Source organism: Colletes latitarsis, chromosome 13, assembly GCF_051014445.1.
Source record: "Colletes latitarsis isolate SP2378_abdomen chromosome 13, iyColLati1, whole genome shotgun sequence".
Taxonomy (NCBI): Eukaryota; Metazoa; Arthropoda; class Insecta; order Hymenoptera; family Colletidae; genus Colletes; species Colletes latitarsis.
Genome location: NC_135146.1, coordinates 9,694,668 through 9,716,413, shown reverse-complemented (window position 1 = coordinate 9,716,413; position 21,746 = coordinate 9,694,668). Strand labels below are relative to the sequence as shown.

At 34.8% G+C, this 21,746-nt stretch overlaps 1 protein-coding gene across 9 annotated transcripts; it reads left to right on the top strand.

Annotated features, from left to right (window-relative positions):
* The first annotated feature begins 38 nt into the window (after positions 1-38).
* Positions 39-21,325, top strand: LOC143349253 (calpain-A-like). 9 transcript variants are annotated; one of them, XM_076780343.1, is made up of 16 exons: positions 39-357; positions 483-596; positions 11,489-11,665; positions 11,824-12,011; positions 14,640-14,943; positions 15,012-15,193; positions 15,410-15,660; positions 15,740-15,897; positions 16,224-16,441; positions 16,516-16,558; positions 17,301-17,345; positions 17,527-17,656; positions 18,702-18,836; positions 19,907-20,034; positions 20,236-20,431; positions 20,516-21,325. In XM_076780343.1, exons 2-16 carry the CDS (start codon positions 519-521, stop codon positions 20,599-20,601), a joined length of 2,319 nt encoding a protein of 772 aa, XP_076636458.1. In that variant the 5' UTR covers positions 39-357; positions 483-518; the 3' UTR covers positions 20,602-21,325. The 9 variants fall into 9 exon arrangements, with proteins under 9 accessions (XP_076636458.1, XP_076636459.1, XP_076636457.1 ...); XM_076780344.1 differs by having other exon boundaries at positions 39-596; XM_076780342.1 differs by lacking the exons at positions 39-357; positions 483-596 and adding an exon at positions 983-1,489.
* Positions 21,326-21,746: the final 421 nt, after the last annotated feature.

The following is a 21,746-nucleotide window of genomic DNA, read 5'->3' as shown; positions in this document are numbered from 1 at the left end:
AAAAATTAGTTCGTTACTTATTTATCTACATCTGTGGCTGACTGTAGGTATTCGTAACCACTAGGTGTATATTCAGGTAGACACTGTTGAATCATTTCGTACGCGTCAACGTCGCGTGACGAACGCGCGAGACACCGACGACGGTTTAACGACACAATTTGCGACGCGGTTCAAGGTCTGACCAAGAAACCTCCTTCCGGTCGCGTGGTCGCAAAGTCATCGAATTGCGTTGAAAACATGTAAACCTACGAAAAGTGGTGCAGTGCGTCAAGCGTCGATTCGGTCGAAATACGCAGAACCGGTAATCCGCTCTGCCCTTGCTCGCCATTCGTGATAACGTAACAGGAGGACTCGCACGTACGTTTCCTAACGAATCTTATCCAATGAAATTAGTATCTCGCAGAGTAAATCGATTTACCACGCGATTACGAGAATTGCATTTCCGCGTAGTTTCGAAATGCTAACAGGAAAGAGTATTTCAGAATCCCGGAAACACGTTGGTCAGATCCTAGAACACAATGAACAACTATTCTTACGGATGGAAACAGGAAGTGATCGAACCAGAAATTGTACGTCGGGAAGCACATAAGCCGGAAGTGAGTATTGGCATGTAATACTATGGGCATTAATCGTAGGGAACGACATTGTGTATACGTTAGACGAAAAAATACGAAATAATTGCCGAATGTGCGTTTTATCGACGGAGCAATTGAAGTTAATTGGTGTTTGCGGTGCAAGGACGTTTCTGGAGTTTAAAGGGTCGCGCTTCTAGATTGATTTGCGTTACGTCTCGCAGAGGGCGCACGCGGTGGTTCCATTAGGCCGCGTGCACACCGAAGACGCACGAATCGCACCCGAACGGAGCCGAACATAGTCGAACGCAGCCGAACCTGAAAACGTGTTTATGTCGGCGACTCGTGTGTACGCATCCGCTCGTTGTGAAACTGCGAAATTACGATCAGGTATCACGTATCTCACACACCTAAATTCCACTCGATTCGTTCTCGCTGGCGCGCAGACATTCGCCACTGAAAAGTTGAGGAAAAAGAAACGTCGTGCATTATCGCGTGCGTTGTGCCGCGTGACGAAACATCGGCGAGGGTAACAGGAGAATGATCTCAGTTCATGGCTCCAGACTTGTCAACGTAACGGTTCTATATCCGCGCGGTGAAATCGCGACAAGAGCCAGGATCGAGTTTCCTCCGGCTTTTCGTTCATGACGGCTGAAGCAATCTGCGTCGTACAGTGACACGTGACGAGAACTAACCGTCAAAAACGCGAGCAAAGAACACCCATTCGAAATCGCGTCGAACGATCGTTTTATTCGAACGTAGTGATCAGTGGTAATTCCAGTAACGTAGTTAGGGCGTAGTCGACGAGGAAGATGAGTTACTACGACGATGGGAACTCGGGTCGTACCGATGACATCTTCGTTAAGACAGTCGTCGAAGTCAAACGATTTCTTCCGTCGCTTTTCAACATTAAAGTGGTATGCGTCCTGAAACTCGTCCGACCGGTTTCAATTTTAACCGAATAATTTTGGCCGCTGACGCATTATTCGATTGGGCGAACTTTATTTGGAAGTTTCCTTGGAAACTCGTTTAAAATTAATGTCGCCGGCGCGATAACGATCAGACGCTCAAACAACTGTTGTCGCAATATTTTCAAATTGTATATCGCGTGATTTCGGGATTCGAAGTGAACGAATACTTCTCTGGAAAAAGAGCGTACGTTAGAAATTTTGTAGATATATACAGGGTGTTCGGCCAACCGCGGGAAAAATTTTCATGGGGGATTCTAGAGGCCATAATAAGACGAAAATCAAGAATACGAATTTGTTGATGGAGGCTTCGTTAAGAAGTTGTTAACGTTTAAAATTCCGCCAATACAGAATTTTTTTCTCGAAAATGCGCAGGATTTTGGGGGTATGTCTGTTCACCAAAAATGATTGTGATTGACCCCCACACCTAACAATATTTTTTTCAGAACGATTTGAAATATTTTAATTTCGTCGAAAAATTTCACACCTTTTCGAATTTTTTTCTCGAATGTGGGTAGGATTTCGAGGGTATGTCTATTGACCAAAAATGATTGTAATTGACCCCTCTAATTAAGTATAATTTTTTTAGTATGATTTGAAGTTTTTTAATTTCGTCTAAAAATTTCAATATTTACTCGAATTTGTTTCTCGAATGTGGGTACGATTTCGAGGGTATGTCTAATGATCAAAAATGATTGTAATTGACCCCCACAATCGAAAATAATTTTTCCAGAACGATTTGAAATTTTTTTTTTCACCGAAAAATTTGGGCACCTACCCCCCGTCGATTTTCCTTAAAAATTCGTTTTTGATTTTTTAGTAATTTTGTTTGACGCTCTACAGGAAAGTTGTCTAATACTTTTTTGTAGGTACCCATGAACTCTACTTCAGAAAAAAATTTCATTGAAATATATTCACTATTGCAGGAGTTATGGCTGTTTGAAAATTGGACCATTTTTATGGTGGGTTTCTAACTTTACGGGGCCAAGGAACAACCTTTCCAATAATTTTATAATTGTTACATATTCTACACTAAAATACACGACGTTTGGCTTTTTGAACATTAAAATCGTCCAATCCGTTCAGAAGTTATGGTGTTTTAAAGATTCGCATAAAATTTACGGGAAGCATTTTTGGCCTGAAATTATATTTTCGTTAAGGAATTTTTTTCTCGAATATGGTTAGGATTTCGAGGGTATGTCTATTGACCAAAAATTATTATAATTGGTCCCAGCAATCAAAAATAATTTTTTTAGAACGATTTAAAATTTTTTAATTTCGCCGAAAAATTGGTTTTCTTTCTGAATTTTTTTCTCGAAAATGCATAGAATTTCACGGATATGGCTGTTCACCAAAAAAGTTTATAATTGACTCCTGCAACTATATATAATTTTTTTACTATGTTTCGAAATTTTTTAATTTCGTCTAAAAATTTCAGTACCTTTTCGAATTTTTTTCTCGAAAGTGGATAGGATTTCGAAGGTATGTGTAATGACCAAAAATGATTATAATCGACCCCCATAACCGAAAATAATTTTTCTAGAACGATTTGAAATTTTTTTTTTTTTTTTCTAAAAAAAAAAACGAAAATTCTCGAATTTTTTTCTTGAAAATGCGCAAGATTTCGGGGGTATGTCTGTTGATAAAAAATGGTTGTTATTGACCCCCGTAATCGAAAATAATTTTTTCAGAACGATTTTAAATTTTTTAATTTCGCCGAAATATTGGTTTTCTTTCTGAATTTTTTTCTCGAAAATGCATAGAATTTCAGGGGTATGGCTGTTCACCAAAAAAGATTATAATTGACTCCTGCAACTATATATAATTTTTTTACTATGTTTCGAAATTTTTTAATTTCGTCTAAAAATTTCAGTACCTTCTCGAATTTTTTTCTCGAAAGTGGATAGGATTTCGAAGGTATGTGTAATGACCAAAAATGATTATAATCGACCCCCATAACCGAAAATAATTTTTCTAGAACGATTTGAAATTTTTTTTTTTTTTTCTAAAAAAAAACGAAAATTCTCGAATTTTTTTCTTGAAAATGCGCAAGATTTCGGGGGTATGTCTGTTCATAAAAAATGGTTGTTATTGACCCCCGTAATCGAAAATAATTTTTCCAGAACGATTTGAAATTTTTCAGTTTAATTGTTAATAACTTTTTAACGAAGCCTCCATCAACAAATTGATGTTCTTGATTTTCGTCTTATTTTGGCCTCTAGAATCTCCCATTAAAATTTTTCTCAGGCCTCGAAACTAATACGCGAGCATGGCTACGTCGAATATTATAATAAATAGAAATTCTTATTTCTGTATATTGTATCGTGTTACTAATTCTTAATAACGTCCTTTCATTTTCCACTGCGTGTATGTTCAATTGTCACGCTACGTCCTTCACAATACTAATTTACGAATTATCTAGAACACACGATCCCTGATACAGTGAGATACAAAAGTTTCTGTGCAATTTTGCACACTTTGCTCTACTCTGTTAGGGGACATAGTCAACTATGGCGAGCTCTTTTCATATCGTTCACTTGTTTGTTTTATGTCGTTTTGACCTCGAAAGATTCTAAACATATTGAAAACGAATATATTTTAATTTTCGCTAAAATTAGTATTTAACACCAGGTTTACGGACACTCGTTGCTTATATTTTTATTATAATTCGCTACGTTGACAGTTGCATTAAAATGCAGTTTTTCTTTTAACCCTTTGCCCTACAATGACGAGTCTGACTCGTCACAAGTTCTCCATACCAAGTTTCACAATGATGAGGCTACACTCGTCATCGAGTCTCATACATTAAAATCATCACATTTTTATATTAGCAAAGTATTCGTAAAACAAATCTGTTCTTTTTTGTGGTTATTCCTTTTACGAACAAAGGGTATAGCCGAATAAGGGGGTTAAATGTGCCCCCAAACCGAATTGAACGAATGATAGGTCATTCGATAGCTAATCCAAAAAAAACCATGTGTGCAAATTTTTAACTTGAAATCTCGACCGTGGGGGTAGTAATGGGGTGAAAACGAAAATCATGTTTTTGAATAATTTCTCTTAACCTATTGAGTAAAAAAATGTAAAAAAATTCAGAGACACTTCGGGTACTGGGACACATATTTTGGGAGATTTTCAGATTTTTTGATCGAAGAACCAGGTAGTAAAAAATAAAAAACCGCAAAAAATGCCGAAAAATGCCAATTACGTATCGAAGGAGGCCCGGAACTACTTTTATACTTTTACAGTAAACACGTATTGCTATTACTATTATTCTCAATTTTTTTCAGATTTTTCATTTTGGTGCGCCGCAGTGAAAAAAAATAAAAACCGATTTTTTCCTCATTTTCTGCGTATTAGAGTAACTTACACGTTGAATTTTTATGCATTCTTCAATATACGAGTGTTTTGTACACTGTTTAATGTTTCTACACTAAGCAGAATTACATAACAATTGAAAGAAATAAAATAAACCAACCGTTGAGCGCAACATATCCTAAAAAATCAACGATGTTTTCAACGACGTCGGTGCAGCGTAGAGTGTCCGCCTGTGGAACCGCTGGAAGTTTTTTTTACCGTAGGTTCGAGTCTCTCTTTGGGACTTAGAATTTTTTTTTATTCGTTATTTTTTTTTCCAAATTCTAACTATATAACAATGGTTTATATTTATTTATAAATATTCTAAAGGCATTTTACAAATATTTTAACCTGAAATATGTATAAATATAATTTTGGAGCGTCTTTGCGTCCTTTTTTTTTTTGTCAACCACGATTAACATCTCTTAAACTGACATTAATGTGAAATGTTAGTTTTCAAATCTCTTACCTTTGACTATTGTGAATGGATTAGAACAGAAGATTCGATACTGGCTTACTATTACTTCTTCTCCCCCTACAATCAAGCAGATCTTTCCTTTTTTTTTCTCTTTCTTTGATAAATATGAATGTCTGCTACAGAGTAACTTGCTAAAGAGTGACTAATAACGAAAAATAATCTTACGAAAAAAACGATTCCTAATAACTACAATGTACCAGAAAACTGTGTCATAAACCGAATTCTCAAATCACTTTGGATTTTAACAGTATATTAAATATTGCTATAGTTTAACAATATGTATCCTTCATTTTTTTGAAGTTATTTTTAAATGATGTGGAGATAAGAAAATCATCCTATGCAAAAATCGTTCCAAAATTATATTTATACATATTTCAGGTTAAAATATTTGTAAAATGCCTTTAGAATATTTATAAATAAATATAAACCATTGTTATATAGTTAGAATTTGGAAAAAAAAATAACGAATAAAAAAAAATTCTAAGTCCCAAAGAGAGACTCGAACCTACGGTAAAAAAACTTCCAGCGGTTCCACAGGCGGACACCCTAACGCTGCACCAACGACGTCGTTGAAAACATCGTTGATTTTTTAGAAGATGTTGCGCTCAACGGTTGGTTTATTTTATTTCTTTCAATTGTTATGTAATTCTGCTTAGTGTAGAAACATTAAACAGTGTACAAAACACTCGTATATTGAAGAATGCATAAAAATTCAACGTGTAAGTTACTCTAATACGCAGAAAATGAGGAAAAAATCGGTTTTTATTTTTTTTCACTGCGGCGCACCAAAATGAAGAATCTGAAAAAAATTGAGAATAATAGTAATAGCAATACGTGTTTACTGTAAAAGTATAAAAGTAGTTCCGGGCCTCCTTCGATACGTAATTGGCATTTTTCGGCATTTTTTGCGATTTTTTATTTTTTACTACCTGGTTCTTCGATCAAAAAATCTGAAAATCTCCCAAAATATGTGTCCCAGTACCCGAAGTGTCTCTGAATTTTTTTACATTTTTTTACTCAATAGGTTAAGAGAAATTGTTGAAAAACATGATTTTCGTTTTCACCCCATTACTACCCCCACGGTCGAGATTTCAAGTTAAAAATTTGCACACATGGTTTTTTTTGGATTAGCTATCGAATGACCTATCATTCGTTCAATTCGGTTTGGGGGCACATTTGACCCCCTTATTCGGCTATACCCTTTAGACAAAATTAAATAGTGTACATTTGAAAAATAATATGGAATTAAGTCGTACATCAAGGGGTTAATTAGAGGATACATCCATATCATTGCATCAATTCAATTCAACATAAATTGCTAACAAACAATATTTATGAGTCCTATAACGTTAAGTTTATTGTCGAATTGGCGCGTACCGTAAACCTAGTGTTAAATACCAAATGATGACTAAATTGTATTCGTGGAGAGTATAGTCGCCATGATGCAAAATGCAGCCATTTCTCCAGACCAGATATAGTCGTCAAACACAGTTGACCGGTTAACATGAATTTCTCCATTACGAACGACTAAATTAAAAAGATTTAAGTACGAGAAAAAGTTCTTTTTATTTGTGGGACTATTTGCAACTTAAAGTATATTAGTAGTTGGAAAAATTTCCGGAATAACATTTCGTTCTTCGACATACGAAATAACAAAGTAAAAAATAACGTTTTAAAATGTTCATATTTTTTGTTATTTCTGCGGTAGCAGTAATGGCGCCAGATCGACACGTCGATTCAATTAACTAGTATAATTAGAATGATATCCTTCGAATTCATTACCGTTTCTTTTATAATTGCTGGAATAATTACCCATCATTTGAATAAATGTTTTTTTGCTCTTGCAAGTGTCTTACAAGTGTTCGTTGGATATCACCTGGCTTATGCATTAGATTGGAATCGTGTTTGTGTTAATTTCGATCGATGTGTTTGGTTTTTTGCTCAAGTATTTAATTTAACACTTTGACTGCCACGTCATCCATACATGGGTGAGAGGATTTACCATTGTGATACTAGAAAAATTAATTCTCAAGTTAAGACATTGAGAAAAATAAAGGATAGAATTTACGAATTTTAACTAGGTTACGAAAATAAATACTGAAACAAATTTTAGGTTATGTAGCTTACAATGGTATAAAATCAAAATTTTACTTTTGCAGAATATTACACGGTTTTGATACGACAGTGAACGTGTTAATGAATATTCTTAAGTATTTTTATCTGCAGTATCATTCGTAATAAAGCGAATGGTACAACAAAACTTTTGCGCTGCACTGTATTTCGTCTCATCTCCCTGACTTAGCATAATTTCGTGTTCATAATCGGGGAACAACATCTCTGTTAAGCGGTTCACATATTTCAATTTGATAAAAGCTACCTCTGACAGTTAATTACATTAGTTTCTATAATTGGATGGCTTTAATCAGCTTTTCATTACTTAATTAAATACACGAGCAAATGTACTGCGCACGCAGCTTGCGTTTAACTTTCCAGTGCTATTTATAGAGGGTGCTCGGCCACGACAGGGAAAAAATTTAATGAGATTCTAGAGGCCAAAATAAGATGAATATCAAGAATACCAATTTGTTGATGGAGGCTTGGTTAAAAAGTTATTAACGTTTCTAGTTGCGCCTGTAGATAGGCAACCTGCGCACAGCTGCATGCGCGTGATAGTGATTCCCACTCTCAAGACTCGCAACTTTCAACGTTAATAACTTTTTAACGAAGCCTCAATCAACAAATTGGTATTCTTGATTTTCGTCTTATTTTGGCCTCCAGAATCTCCCATTATAATTTTTCCCACGGATGACTGAACACTCTGTATGTACACCTGTGGGAAAAATTTTAATGGGAGATTCTAGAGGCCAAAATAAGACGAAAATCAAGAATACCAATTTGTTGATGGAGGCTCCGTTAAAAAGTTATTAACGTTTCTAGTTGCGCCTGTAAATAGGCAACCTGCGCACAACTGCATGCGCGTGATAGTGATTCTCACTCTCAAGACTCGCAACTTTCAACGTTAATAACTTTTTAACGAAGCCTCAATCAACAAATTGGTATTCTTGATTTTCGTCTTATTTTGGCCTTCAGAATCTCCCATTAAAATTTTTCCCACGGATGACTGAACACTCTGTATGTACACCCGTGGGAAAAATTTTAATGGGAGATTCTGGAGGCCAAAATAAGACGAAAATCAAGAATACCAATTTGTTGATGGAGGCTTGGTTAAAAAGTTATTAACGTTTCTAGTTGCGCCTGTAAATAGGCAACCTGCGCACAACTGCATGCGCGTGATAGTGATTCACACTCTCAAGACTTGCAACTTTCAACGTTAATAACTTTTTAACGAAGCCTCAATCAACAAATTGGTATTCTTGATTTTCGTCTTATTTTGGCCTCTAGAATCTCCCATTAAAATTTTTCCCACGGTTGACTGAACACTCTGTATGTACACCCGTGGGAAAAATTTTAGTGAGAGATTCTAGAGGCCGAAATAAGACGAATATCAAGAATATGAATTTGTTGACGTAGGCTTCGTTGAAAAGTTATTAACAATTAAATTTAAAAATATCAAATCGTTCTAAAAAAATTATTTTTGATTGCGGGGGCTAATTACAATCGTTTTTGGTCATTACACATACCCCCGAAATCCTACGCAGTTTCGAGAAAAAAATTCCTTAACGAAAATCTAATTTGAGGCCAGAAATGCACCCCCGAAACATGCAAATGTTTAAAATGTCATAACGTCTGAACGGATTGGAGGATTTTAATGTTTCAAACGGCAAACAACGCGTATTTTGGTGTAGAATATGTAGAAATTTTAACAATATTGATAAAGTTGTTCCTTGACCCCATAAAATGAGAAAAATTCCATAAAAATGGTCCAATCTTCAAACGGTCATAACTCCTACAATAGTGAATATAATTCATTGAAACTTTTTTCTGAAGTAGAGTTCATGGGTACCTACAAAAAAGTATTAGACAACTTTTCTATAAAGCGACAAACAAAATTACTAAAAATTAGAAACGAATTATCAAGAAAAATCGACAAGGGGTAGGTGCCTAAATTTTTCGTCGAGAAAAAAAATTTCAAATCGCCCTGGAAAAATTATTGTCGGTTGCGGGGGTCAATTGCAATTATTTTTAGTCAATAGACATACCCCCGAAATCCTACGCATTTTCAAAAAAAAAATTCGAGTAGGTAGACAAATTTTTCAACAAAATTGAAAAGTTTCAAATCGTCCTAAGAAAATTATTTTTAGTTGAAGGGTCCAATTACAATCATTTTTGGTGAACAGCCATACCCCTGAAATCCTACGCATTTTCGAGAAAAAAATTCAGAAAGTATACTAAATATTTTGACGAAAAAAAATTTTTCAAATCGTTCTAAAAAAATTATTTTTGGTTGTGGGGGCTAATTACAATCGTTTTTAGTCATTACACATACCCCCGAAATCCTACGCAGTTTCGAGAAAAAAATTCCTTAACGAAATTCTAATCAGGCGCCCAAATTTTATGACGAAAATTAAAAAATCTCAAATCCTTCTAAAAAAATTCTTTTCGATTGTAGAAGTCGATTAGAATTATTTTTTATGAATAGACATACCCCTGAAATCCTACCGATTATCGACAAAAAAATTCAGAAAGGAGGTCAAATTTTTCTGCGATATTAAAAAATTCCAAAGCGTTCCAAAAAAATTATTTCTTGTTGCAGGGGTCAATTACAATTATTTTTGGTGAATAGACATACCCTCGAAATCCTGCGCATTTTCGAGAAAAAAATTCAGAATGTTTGGAACTTTAAACGTTAATAACTTTTTAACGAAGCCTCCATCAACAAATTGGTATTCTTGATTTTCGTCCTATTTTGGCCTCTAGAATCTTGCATTAAAATTTTTCCCATGGTTGTCCGATCACCCTGTATAGTAAGAAGTGTAAATGATTATTATTAATGGTGATGTCGATCAGAACGTTGACGCTGATCCTGGTTGCAACACACAATGAATGCGTACGCATTCTCCACCTCGCATAAAGCGTTTGCTGGAACTATGATTAACCAAATACTTATATCATGCGTCATGTACACTCATTCATCGCGCGTGATTGAAACGAACGACTAAGATAACAACGCGTCTTTTATGTAACCTTTATCTGTAGGACCTTCACCTACAGAGATTGAATTCATCGACGATTAAATTTCTTATAGATTTAAAATTAGTCACGAAATTAATGGGACGAACAAAAATTTGATAATATGCTAAATAAAAATTCAACATAGGAGAATATAAATATTGCAACGAACGACCACTATATTCGTATAACGTGTTTCACTTATTCTTAAGTGTAGATACACTCTTTGAAGTATTGACATGTATTTGTGAATCATCCTCCTCGTAGAGGAAATCCTCTAACCTTTATCTGTAAATAATAAATTACATTTTTATAGAGATTTTCTTTTTCTGACAATCTATTACCGATTATCGCTCGTGTTATTATCATCACACTGCACACGCCTAGCTCGCTGCAATTAACGATAGTTAACAATCTAAACTCAATGTGGTTAGCTTTCTTCCGGTTATACGCCGCAATAGATAATTTTAATCGAAAGAATGCTGCAATAGTATACTTGTATTCGCGAGTCCGAGCAGTTCAATTTGCTCGTTACATTAAACTGGGTCAAACTTTTTGTTTGTTCTTTTTTATTCGGTCATACATACTGACATGGAACCGGATCGTAAATATACAAACTATCGGCTCTCGAATTACATGCAAGAGGGCGTTGCAGTGTTGAAAACATCGTCAACGTTAGAATATAGTAATAGTAGATATGGAAATCGTAGAAGCACGATTCCTAGTATCTCGCAAGTCGCATTCGGTTCGTATTCCGAGGCAGTGCCTTCGGGAAAAGGAAGTTTAAATTCCGAATCAAAATTTGTAAACGTTAAGAAAACGAGCAAGGATAAGGGCATAAAAACTACGAAAAATTTCATTGGAAAGCCCTGTTACAACGTAGGCTATCGTAGGATCTTTAATTATTATTATTATGTTCTATAATATTATAGTTGTTATTCTTGTTATTTACAAGAAATAAAAGGAATGATGGGTTGTTCCAGTTAGGAGAAAAAGGATCTGGGTTTCGACCACGAGCAGCTGTTCAAGACTTCAACACACTCAGGCGAGAATGTTTGTCAACGGGCAGACTCTTCGAAGATCCCGAGTTTCCGGCAACGGACTCCTCCTTATATTTTTCGAGAAGTCCTGACAGACATATGGAATGGAAACGTCCGATGGTAAGAATATTTGAAAATTTTCTAATAATTCAAACGATTATATAATCAATAATAATATAAATAATTAATAATTTTATTTATTATTGAGTATTCATTTTATTCTCAACCGGAAGTTTTCATACGGAATTTTATATTCGATTTGAACGTTTTTATTTCAGGAAATCGTGGATAATCCACAGCTATTTGTGGAAGGTTTCTCCAGATTCGATATTCAGCAGGGTGAATTGGGAGATTGTTGGTTACTCGCTGCCGTTGCGAATCTAACTATGGACAGTAATTTATTTTTCCAAGTAGTGCCAGAAGACCAGAGTTTCGAAGAAAATTACGCCGGTATCTTTCATTTCAGGTATCTACAGCGTTTGAATAAAAATAATATTTCCGCGAATCGTTGGTTCATTCGGACTTTTTAGACGAATAACAAACATGTGTGCTGAATTGCGATTTCTAACATTTTATGACTTCCAAGTGATTTCTATATTTTGTTGAAAAATTTTTACATGTACTTTTTAGTTACACAGTTTAATGGGAGGATGATGAAAATGAATATCAATATGAAATTTAATTACTATAGTATCATAATTAAAGGTTTCAGCTTTAACATTTATCTTTATAGTATACGGAATATTTAAATAACATTTAAAATAAATATTAACAATCGATGTAAACCGACATTACGTTTAAACAAAAATCAACCAATTCCAGAGTGACAAAGTAAATGAACACTTAGTTGATATATTATTGGGAGACAAGAAATATACAGGGTGTTAGGCCAACGCTGGGAAAAATTTTAATAGAAGATTCTAGAGGCTAAAATAAGACGAAAATCAAGAACGCTAATTTGTTGATTGAGGCTTCGTTAAAAAGTTATTAACGTTTAAAGTTGCGAGTCTTGAGAGTGAGAATCACTATCACGCGCATGCAGCTGTGCGCAGGTTGCCTATCTACAGGCGCAACTACAAACATTAATAACTTTTTAACGAAGTCTCCATCAACAAATTGGTATTCTTGATTTTCGTCTTATTTTGGCCTCTAGAATCTCCTATTAAAATTTTTCCCACGGGTGTACATACAGAGTGTTCAGTCAACCGTGGGAAAAATTTTAATGGGAGATTCTGGAGGCCAAAATAAGACGAAAATCAAGAATACCAATTTGTTGATTGAGGCCTCGTTAAAAAGTTATTAACGTTGAAAGTTGCGAGTCTTGAGAGTGAGAACCATTATCACGCGCATGCAGTTGTGCGCAGGTTGCCTATTTACAGGCGCAACTAGAAACGTTAATAACTTTTTAACGGAGCCTCCATCAACAAATTGGTATTCTTGATTTTCGTCTTATTTTGGCCTCTAGAATCTCCCATTAAAATTTTTCCCACAGGTGTACATACAGAGTGTTCAGTCATCCGTGGGAAAAATTTTAATGGGAGATTCTAGAGGCCAAAATAAGACGAAAATCAAGAATACCAATTTGTTGATTGAGGCCTCGTTAAAAAGTTATTAACGTTGAAAGTTGCGAGTCTTGAGAGTGAGAACCATTATCACGCGCATGCAGTTGTGCGCAGGTTGCCTATTTACAGGCGCAACTAGAAACGTTAATAACTTTTTAACGGAGCCTCCATCAACAAATTGGTATTCTTGATTTTCGTCTTATTTTGGCCTCTAGAATCTCCCATTAAAATTTTTCCCATGGTTAGCAGAACACCCTCTATAGAAACATTATGAGGGTTGTGTTAACACACAGCGACATCGAACAAATTTTTCAGTGCTTATTCAGGCATCACACAAGTAAGATTAAACGTTAGATATAAAATGCCAAAAACATCAGAAATTTCATATCAAATTCGTAATTTAATTCTTTCGCACTGTTGTGATAGGTTAAGTTTCCGTGTTATAGCACAGAAGTATAAAGTATCAAAGAGTAAAGTGGACAAACTATGAAAAACATATTTAGTACACAATACTGTAGAGAATTTAAGACACCCTGGACGAAAACGTTGTACTACCACACACAGACAAAGACAAAGTGGGACTAAAATCTTGTACGGCAAGGTGTAAACCTTATAATAATAAAAAGAACATGAAAAAACGTTTACCTTTTGCTAAAAAGTACGTTAATATCCCGATATCATTCTGGAAAAACATAGTATGATCTGATGAATCAAAATTTGAAATGCGACAATTGAAGAAGTAGCAAAATGTCTGGAGAAAGAGAAATGAAACATACAAAAAATCATTTATCACACCAACGGTTAAATTTAGAGGTGGTTCATTAATGATGTGGGGTTGTTTTTCATGTCATGGGATTGGAACTTTAGTACGAATTGATGGTATTGTGAATACTAATAAGCATATTAGCGTAATCAACAAAAATTAGGAAGAGGCAACAATAAAAATGAATTTGGAAGAATTTATTCTTCAGCAGGACAATGATCCAATACATGTTACCAAAAAGAGTATGAAATTTTTTAGTGACTGTGGTAGTAAGTTACTCGAATGGCCAACACAAAGCCCTCACTTGAATCCGTTAGAGAATTTGTGGTAGGTATTGATAAATATGGAATTTTTTAATAATTTACAATAAGCATTTGGCACTATTGACAAAGATTACATAGAAAATCGTGCAACTAGTATGCCGCGACGAGTAGAGGCAGTAATTGCAGCAAAAGGTAGCAATACTAAATATTAATTTGTATTTATTGGTAGTGTCCACTTACTTCTATCTCTCTGTAATAGTTTCATTATTTATTTAAACCTAATTTGAGCTTACACCGATTGTTAATATTTATTTCAATTGTTGTTTAAATATCCTATATACTATAAGGATGAATATTAAACAAAGCTTAAACATGTAATTGCAATGTTATATTGATTAAATTTCATTGATATCCTTTTTCATCATCTGTCCACTTGCTTTTGTCCCTGACTGTATGTGGATTATTCCAAAAATCTCATGTTTCATAATATTTATATCTGGTTACAGGTTTTGGCAATACGGTAGATGGGTGGACGTAGTGATCGACGATAGATTACCTACTTATTACGGTGAATTAGTGTACTTGCGTTCAGCGGAGAGCAACGAGTTTTGGAGTGCTCTCCTAGAGAAAGCTTATGCGAAGCTTCATGGCTCGTACGAGGCGCTGAAAGGTGGAACAACTTGCGAGGCCATGGAAGACTTTACGGGCGGTGTGACGGAAATGTATCAAATGGACAAAGTGCCTCCGAATTTATTCAGTATTCTGCTAAAAGCTTTTGAAAGGAACTCGTTAATGGGCTGTTCGATAGAGGTAAATCCAATCACCTACCGATCACTAAATTCTTCGAATGTACTGACAAATAAAACGTTCTATTTTAGCCCGATCCAAACGTATTGGAGGCTAAGACGCCTCAAGGACTGATCAGGGGCCATGCTTATAGTATTACACGCGTCAAGTACGTGGACATTCAGACGCCAAATCGTTATGGAAGGATACCTCTACTTAGACTTAGGAATCCCTGGGGAAACGAGGAGGAATGGAACGGTCCGTGGAGCGATCAGTAAGTCGAACGACCAAAATATGTTGATAAAAAATGGTTATTTGGAAATTCCAATAAACAGCATCGAAAGTTTAGAATGTTATAGCAAGTTCAATTCACCTTCGTAATGTTTGTTAGTGGAAAAGTGTATGGAAAGTCAACTTGGTTAACTTGAACCACAATATTTTCATTTTCCGACGAGTATCGAAAGTTACCATTTTTCTTCTCGTTCGATAGATCACCAGAGTGGAGATTTATTTCCGATAACGAAAAGGAGGAATTGGGCTTAACTTTCGACATGGACGGTGAATTTTGGATGTCGTTTCAAGATTTTACGCATTACTTTACGCAACTAGAAATATGCAATTTAAATCCGGACTCGTTGACCGAGGACGATCTAAACGCTGGTAAGAAGAAATGGGAAATGAGCGTCTTCGAAGGCGAATGGGTGCGAGGCGTTACGGCTGGAGGTTGTAGGAACTTTTTAGGTAAACGTTTCTTTCGTTTTAACGTATTTTCCAGTTTCTTTTCATCAAATACCAACTAAAAATTTTTAACGGGTCGCAGAAACATTTTGGCATAACCCTCAGTATCGTATTACGTTGGAGTATCCGGACGAAGATGATGATAAGTGTACAGTAATCGTTGCGTTGATGCAGAAAAATAGACGAGCACAGAGAAGAATGGGCGCAGAATGCCTAACTATTGGATTCGCAATATACCATGTAAGTATTTATAATTGTTGGATAAAGAGGAACGAGATCGACAAAAAATTCTTCTAGCCATAACAAATTAATATATATTGTAAAAAATATACATACTTAGTTTTTATCAAAACACTATTACATAGGATACTTTTGAACAAACGTGTCTTTCACAACGTGGCACACTCAACTCACTACTCTTCTCTTATATGTGTTTTACATTTTTATCGACAGATGGCGCATAGGTAGAGATTATAAATTGGCGCGCATTCCAATAATAATGCACGAAAGAATAAGTTTAGTAACAGAATAAAGATTCTTACAATTGCAACTATTTCTATGTATAGTTGGAGAATCCTGCGCGACTACCAAAACCGTTAGACATCAATTTCTTCAAATACAATGCATCGGTCGGGAGCTCGCCCGTATTTATAAATTTACGAGAAGTTACGTGTCGCTTCAAATTGCCGCCTGGTGTCTATTGTATAGTCCCAAGTACATTCGATCCAAACGAGGAAGGTGAATTTCTGCTCCGAATCTTCTCCGAAAATCAGAACAACATGGAGTAAGTGATCCTTCCGTTGGATAAAATCAAGCGCAATGAAAATCCGTCATTTATATTCTAATTCTATTTTTCAGGGAGAATGACGAAGAAGTCGGTATTGGAGAAGTTGATGACAGGGTAAGAAATCTCCATAAATACATTCTACTTAAACACCAATAAATATATCTCTCACGTAGTATCAATGTACTTTAAATATGTGCACGGTTCGCACGGTAATTTGACTAATTCGTAGTATTAACACGTATTAACGTAAAAAAAATACACACTAAAGATATTGGACCAATTCCATACTCTGATAACATGTGTTTAACCCTTATGTCAATAACAGGGTACCGAGGTACCCGTTTCCTTGTTGTAATATCGCAAAATCGTTATGGATTCTCATTTTTTGGATAGTTAGAAAAGAACCTTTGGAAATAGTATCGTCCTTCCACGAGAAGAAGGCACAGCGTGTTTACATCCCCACTCTTGCTGCAGTCCGCTGATTGGCTGTTACAGATGTTCGTCACTGTTTTCGACCAATACCTGTGAGTCAGCAGACTGCAACAGGAGTGGGGTTGTAAACATTCTGTGCCTTCCTCTCGTGGAAGAGTGGTACGTGATGCATGATATAGGAGGTTAGGAAAAAATTGTACCCTGGTTATTGAGCAACCGTATTTTGGTTATCGATATAAGGATTAATATGCTGGGCTTTTATAGTGCTTTCAACGTGTACTCGTGTTTGCGTAGATTAATTATATATCTAATCATGCATATACATATATAACCGTTTCACAATGAACTGCGTGAAACTAATTGACGACTAGATCCTTATTAATAAATCGTAACGATTCGCATGTTCGTGTTGCTTGGCTCCTAGGTGATTTATCCTAAAGATGACAACACACAAGGAGACGGAGATGCGGTAAGTAACCAGCACGCTATAATGTATATCTATACAAACAATTTCCATAAATGAAATACAATGTAAATGTAAGTCTGTTATGGGTACCAAAAATTAATGTACATATGGGGATAGCTTTTTCTTTTGCAACGTACGATTGCATCATCTTTCACGAATTAGAATACTTTTGTTCTCTTTTAAGGTTCGAGACGAACCAGAGCCAGACCGAAATGAGGATAAAGTTCGAGAATTCTTCAAGAAGCTTGCTGGCGAAGATATGGAAGTAGATTGGATGGAATTGAAAGAAATCTTGGACTTTGCAATGAGAAAAGGTATCATTATTTACATCGTTTCCCATGTTAATTGCATTCTTAGATATCTGTCTCTGTTTTTATTTTAATAGTAGTCAATTTGATTTAAATGATAGACGAACGACGAATAAGATTTCCAAAGGTATTCATCATTTATTTTACTTTCGTTAGAAATGAATATTTACATATATATTATATGACACTACTTGCGATATAATTTTGTATGTGAACATATACAAGAAGAAGATTTCCCGTTTTTGTTACAATGTTTTTATTGTTTGCTTATTATTGAAAAGCTTCTGTAATTTTCATGCTTTTTAACTTAATATTATTTATTGTTATTGACAGTAGTTAATTACGCTTCTCTATCATTAATCACTTTACAGATCCGCGTAAATAGCTCTGTGCATTCTAATTTTACAAGTTTGTTGGTGCACCATTTCGATTAATTTGTTTTCATCGCGATTCGATTACTGTATGAATGCTAATACATCATCATTCGCACTTTTCTCTTTCTGTACAATCATCTGTTTCTTTGTCTTTGTATTACTTGGTACATATTATACATAAATACATTTGGGTCGCCACGCGAAATAGAAATTTTTAATTTGTGTTCATTTTTTAATTAAGCAAGTTATTAACACAGCTGCTCTGAGCAAAGACCTGTACATTAAGTATGGAAATTATAATCGTTCACAACTAATGGCAATCGCCAATTAAAAATATTTCTAAATTAACAATCGTTACAATTAATATTTCAGGGAACCAAAAGAATTGAAAGTCTTAGAACAAAGGTAAAATTCCACCTGTCGTTCATACAGGATGTCAATTTTATTCTAGGTGCAACTAGAACCGATGACCTAGAAATTGAAAAACTATTCAAATTAACTGCAGTTAGTGTTCGTAATTCTTGTATATCCTTTATAGAAGATACCACTACTCGGTGAAAGTAATTGGAAAATACCCAATGTTAAAAAATCGCTGTGAAGCGTATACGTTGATTAATTTGGCCCGAATGTACATATGTAAAATTTAATGTTAACATGTAGCTGTATGTTACGGGTAGAACTACCACAGTTGGTGCATCGTAGTGAGGCTCATGCCCCTGAAACCGTACAAGGAAATGGTTCGTTTATCGACACTATCATCTCACTGCTGTGCGGCATTGTTTGTAATAATGAACAGTACAATAAGTCCGTAGGTAAGACATCACCTACTATACATGTATACTTGATATTACACCAGGTCATCTCATTGTATGTAACGCAAGCTAATAAATCACCGTAGACTGTAAATGTTAGCTGTCGTTGAGTATCGTAGTTGGGGGAAAAGAATCTATTCGGGGCCTGGAATGGGTCACTTGGTACAATAGTCGACCGGTGTTACGAATGTCTGTAAATGAGTGTCTAGATATTTAGCTAGAGTTGATCGTAGCACTTCTTTTAATACAGGATGTTTAACTACAGCTGCTGAACGCAGTATTTATTCATTCTATAATAATATTTGAAGAGATTAAATTAATAGTAAGGTAATGTGTTGGGCTTACGGAGAGAAAACTCTGATAGCCCACAACACCGTCACACTAAAATATCGAATTCAATTTTATTTATCATTACTGTAGTACGCAGTTGAACATTTCTTTGCATGCTTTCTTACCACGATAAGATTAAAAATTATCAACGAGATCGCTTGAAAAGAATTAATTAAAATTGGTATGGGTCAGTTGGTACAATAGTCGACCAGTCTTACAAGTGTCTAGATATTTACTTAGACTTGATCGTAGCTCTTCTTTTAATACAGGATGTTTAACTGCAGCTGCTGAACGCAGTATTTATTCATTCTATGATAATATTTGAAGAAATTAAATTAATAATAAGGTAATTTGTTGGGCTTACGGAGAGAAAACTCTGATAGCCCACAACACCGTCACACAAAAGAATCGAATTCAATTTTATTTATCATTACTGTAGTACGGCTCTGCAGTTGAACATTTCTTTGCATGCTTTCTTGCCACAACAAGATTAAAAATCATCATTAATTAAAATTGGAATGCAGTATGCGAAGAACTGTTACGCAGCTACCATACTCTAGTTAGTATAGTCTATTGCTATCTGTTTGCAATGCGTTAGTGTCTGTTTGTTGTTGTCACAGTCGATTGCAGTTTATGATTGTCTTTTAATATTTCAGAAGTATTTACTTTCGGTCGAGTGTTCATCACGAAGCAATAAATTTCAACGAATGTTACAGTTGGAAGTATTTTTCTAATTTCAGAAACACACGATAAAGGATTCAGTAAAGATGTGTGCCGTAGTATGGTGGCTATGCTGGATGTAGATCATTCTGGGAAACTTGGGTTCGAAGAATTCAGAACATTATGGAACGATATAAGAAAGTGGAGGGTACGTTAATTACATTCAGTCTAAACGCCTATTAATTTCAGATGTTACTATTATTTTCCCTTTTAAGCGATAAAATTTAAATAGTGACAAATTTAAGTGAAAGATTTTATTCAAGTGTAAAACTTGTCACTTTAAAGGGGGAATTACTGTACGTTTAATAATTATTGAAATGAATTTTCACAAGTGCTGTTTAATTTTAAGGCGGTTTTCAAATTGTACGACAAAGACGAGTCAGGATTCTTGAGTGCATTCGAATTGCGACAAGCGTTAAATAGCGCGGGTTACCGACTTAATAATCATATTTTAAATATTTTGGTACATCGTTACGGAACGAAAGAAGGCATGATCACGTTCGATGATTACATAATGTGCGCAGTGCGACTCAAAACAATGATAGGTAAGCGTACGTACAGCGATAAGTAAACAGAACATTATACCCACCTCAATTTGCTATGCAAAATAACGTACTTTATTTTTGCAGATATCTTTAGAGAACGAGATCCTGAATTAACGAATACGGCGTCGTTTACAATGGAAGAATGGATAGAAAAAACATTATACTCGTAATCTAATCCGTGTGTCAAAACAGATCGATAAAGAAAGGTAAATACGTTTGTCATTCTTGAAAAAGTATATGTAAAGTCTACCATTTATAACGATTTCTCTGTTGCATTTGTATTGATATTATTATATATGTATGTTGTTGTATATCTTATTATGTTTACGCGCATATTCTCTTCATACAAAACTACAAATATCCCAAATTCCTTTCGTTGGTAATTTCATCGTTTATCCTTGGGCCTTGACCAATGATTCGTTTTTGAAAGCTCTCTCTGTTTTACCCTTTTTCTTCCCCCTACCTTTCTCACTTTTCCCTAAACCCAGATTCTGATTTTTGGGAGCTTCACGAACAAGTGAAGTTTAGTCTGAGACTACGAATAGCCAATTGTTTTTGTATGCCGTTAGTCCACAAAATCTAGTATTTCAATGGTAATGAAGAGTGATTAAGAGGAATACAACAATGTATACAAAACGTAGCATTACGTGCCTTAAGATAACTGTAAATTTGAATTCATATTTTGTTAAAGCGATAATAATTTATGGCAACCCGTATAAATGAATAAAACCTAGTTTTATAAAGAAATTCCTAATGTGAAGAAAAAACAAATATAAATGATATAAATATAATTTACGCCTGTACTTGTACCATAAAGTACACATACATAAAGATTGTATAATTTAAAGATCGTTCATCTATGTTGTATTGAAAAAAAAACTATTTTTATTTAAATTAGCATAGTTATTCCATTCCCATTATGGTTTTTACAAAGGTTTTAAATAAATTTTTTATTACGTTTAAAAATGTTAATTAACTTATATGTTAGAAAAATTGAAAACTTTTATTCAAATCAAATGTTTATTCAAAGTCAAATGTTATACAAAGTGTTCGACCATCATTGAAAGATTCCAGAGGTCAAAATAAAACAAGAATCAAGAATATCAATTTTTTGACTGAGGTTTCGTTAAAAAGTTATTAAAAAATTAAATTAAAAAATTTCAGATCATTCTGAAAAAATTATTTTTAGTTGCAGGGTGCAATTACAATCATTTTTGGTTATTAGACATACTCTCGAAATCCTACGCATTTTCGAGAAAAAAATTCAGAAAGGAGATCAAATTTTTCGGCGAAATTAAAAAATTTCAAATCGTTC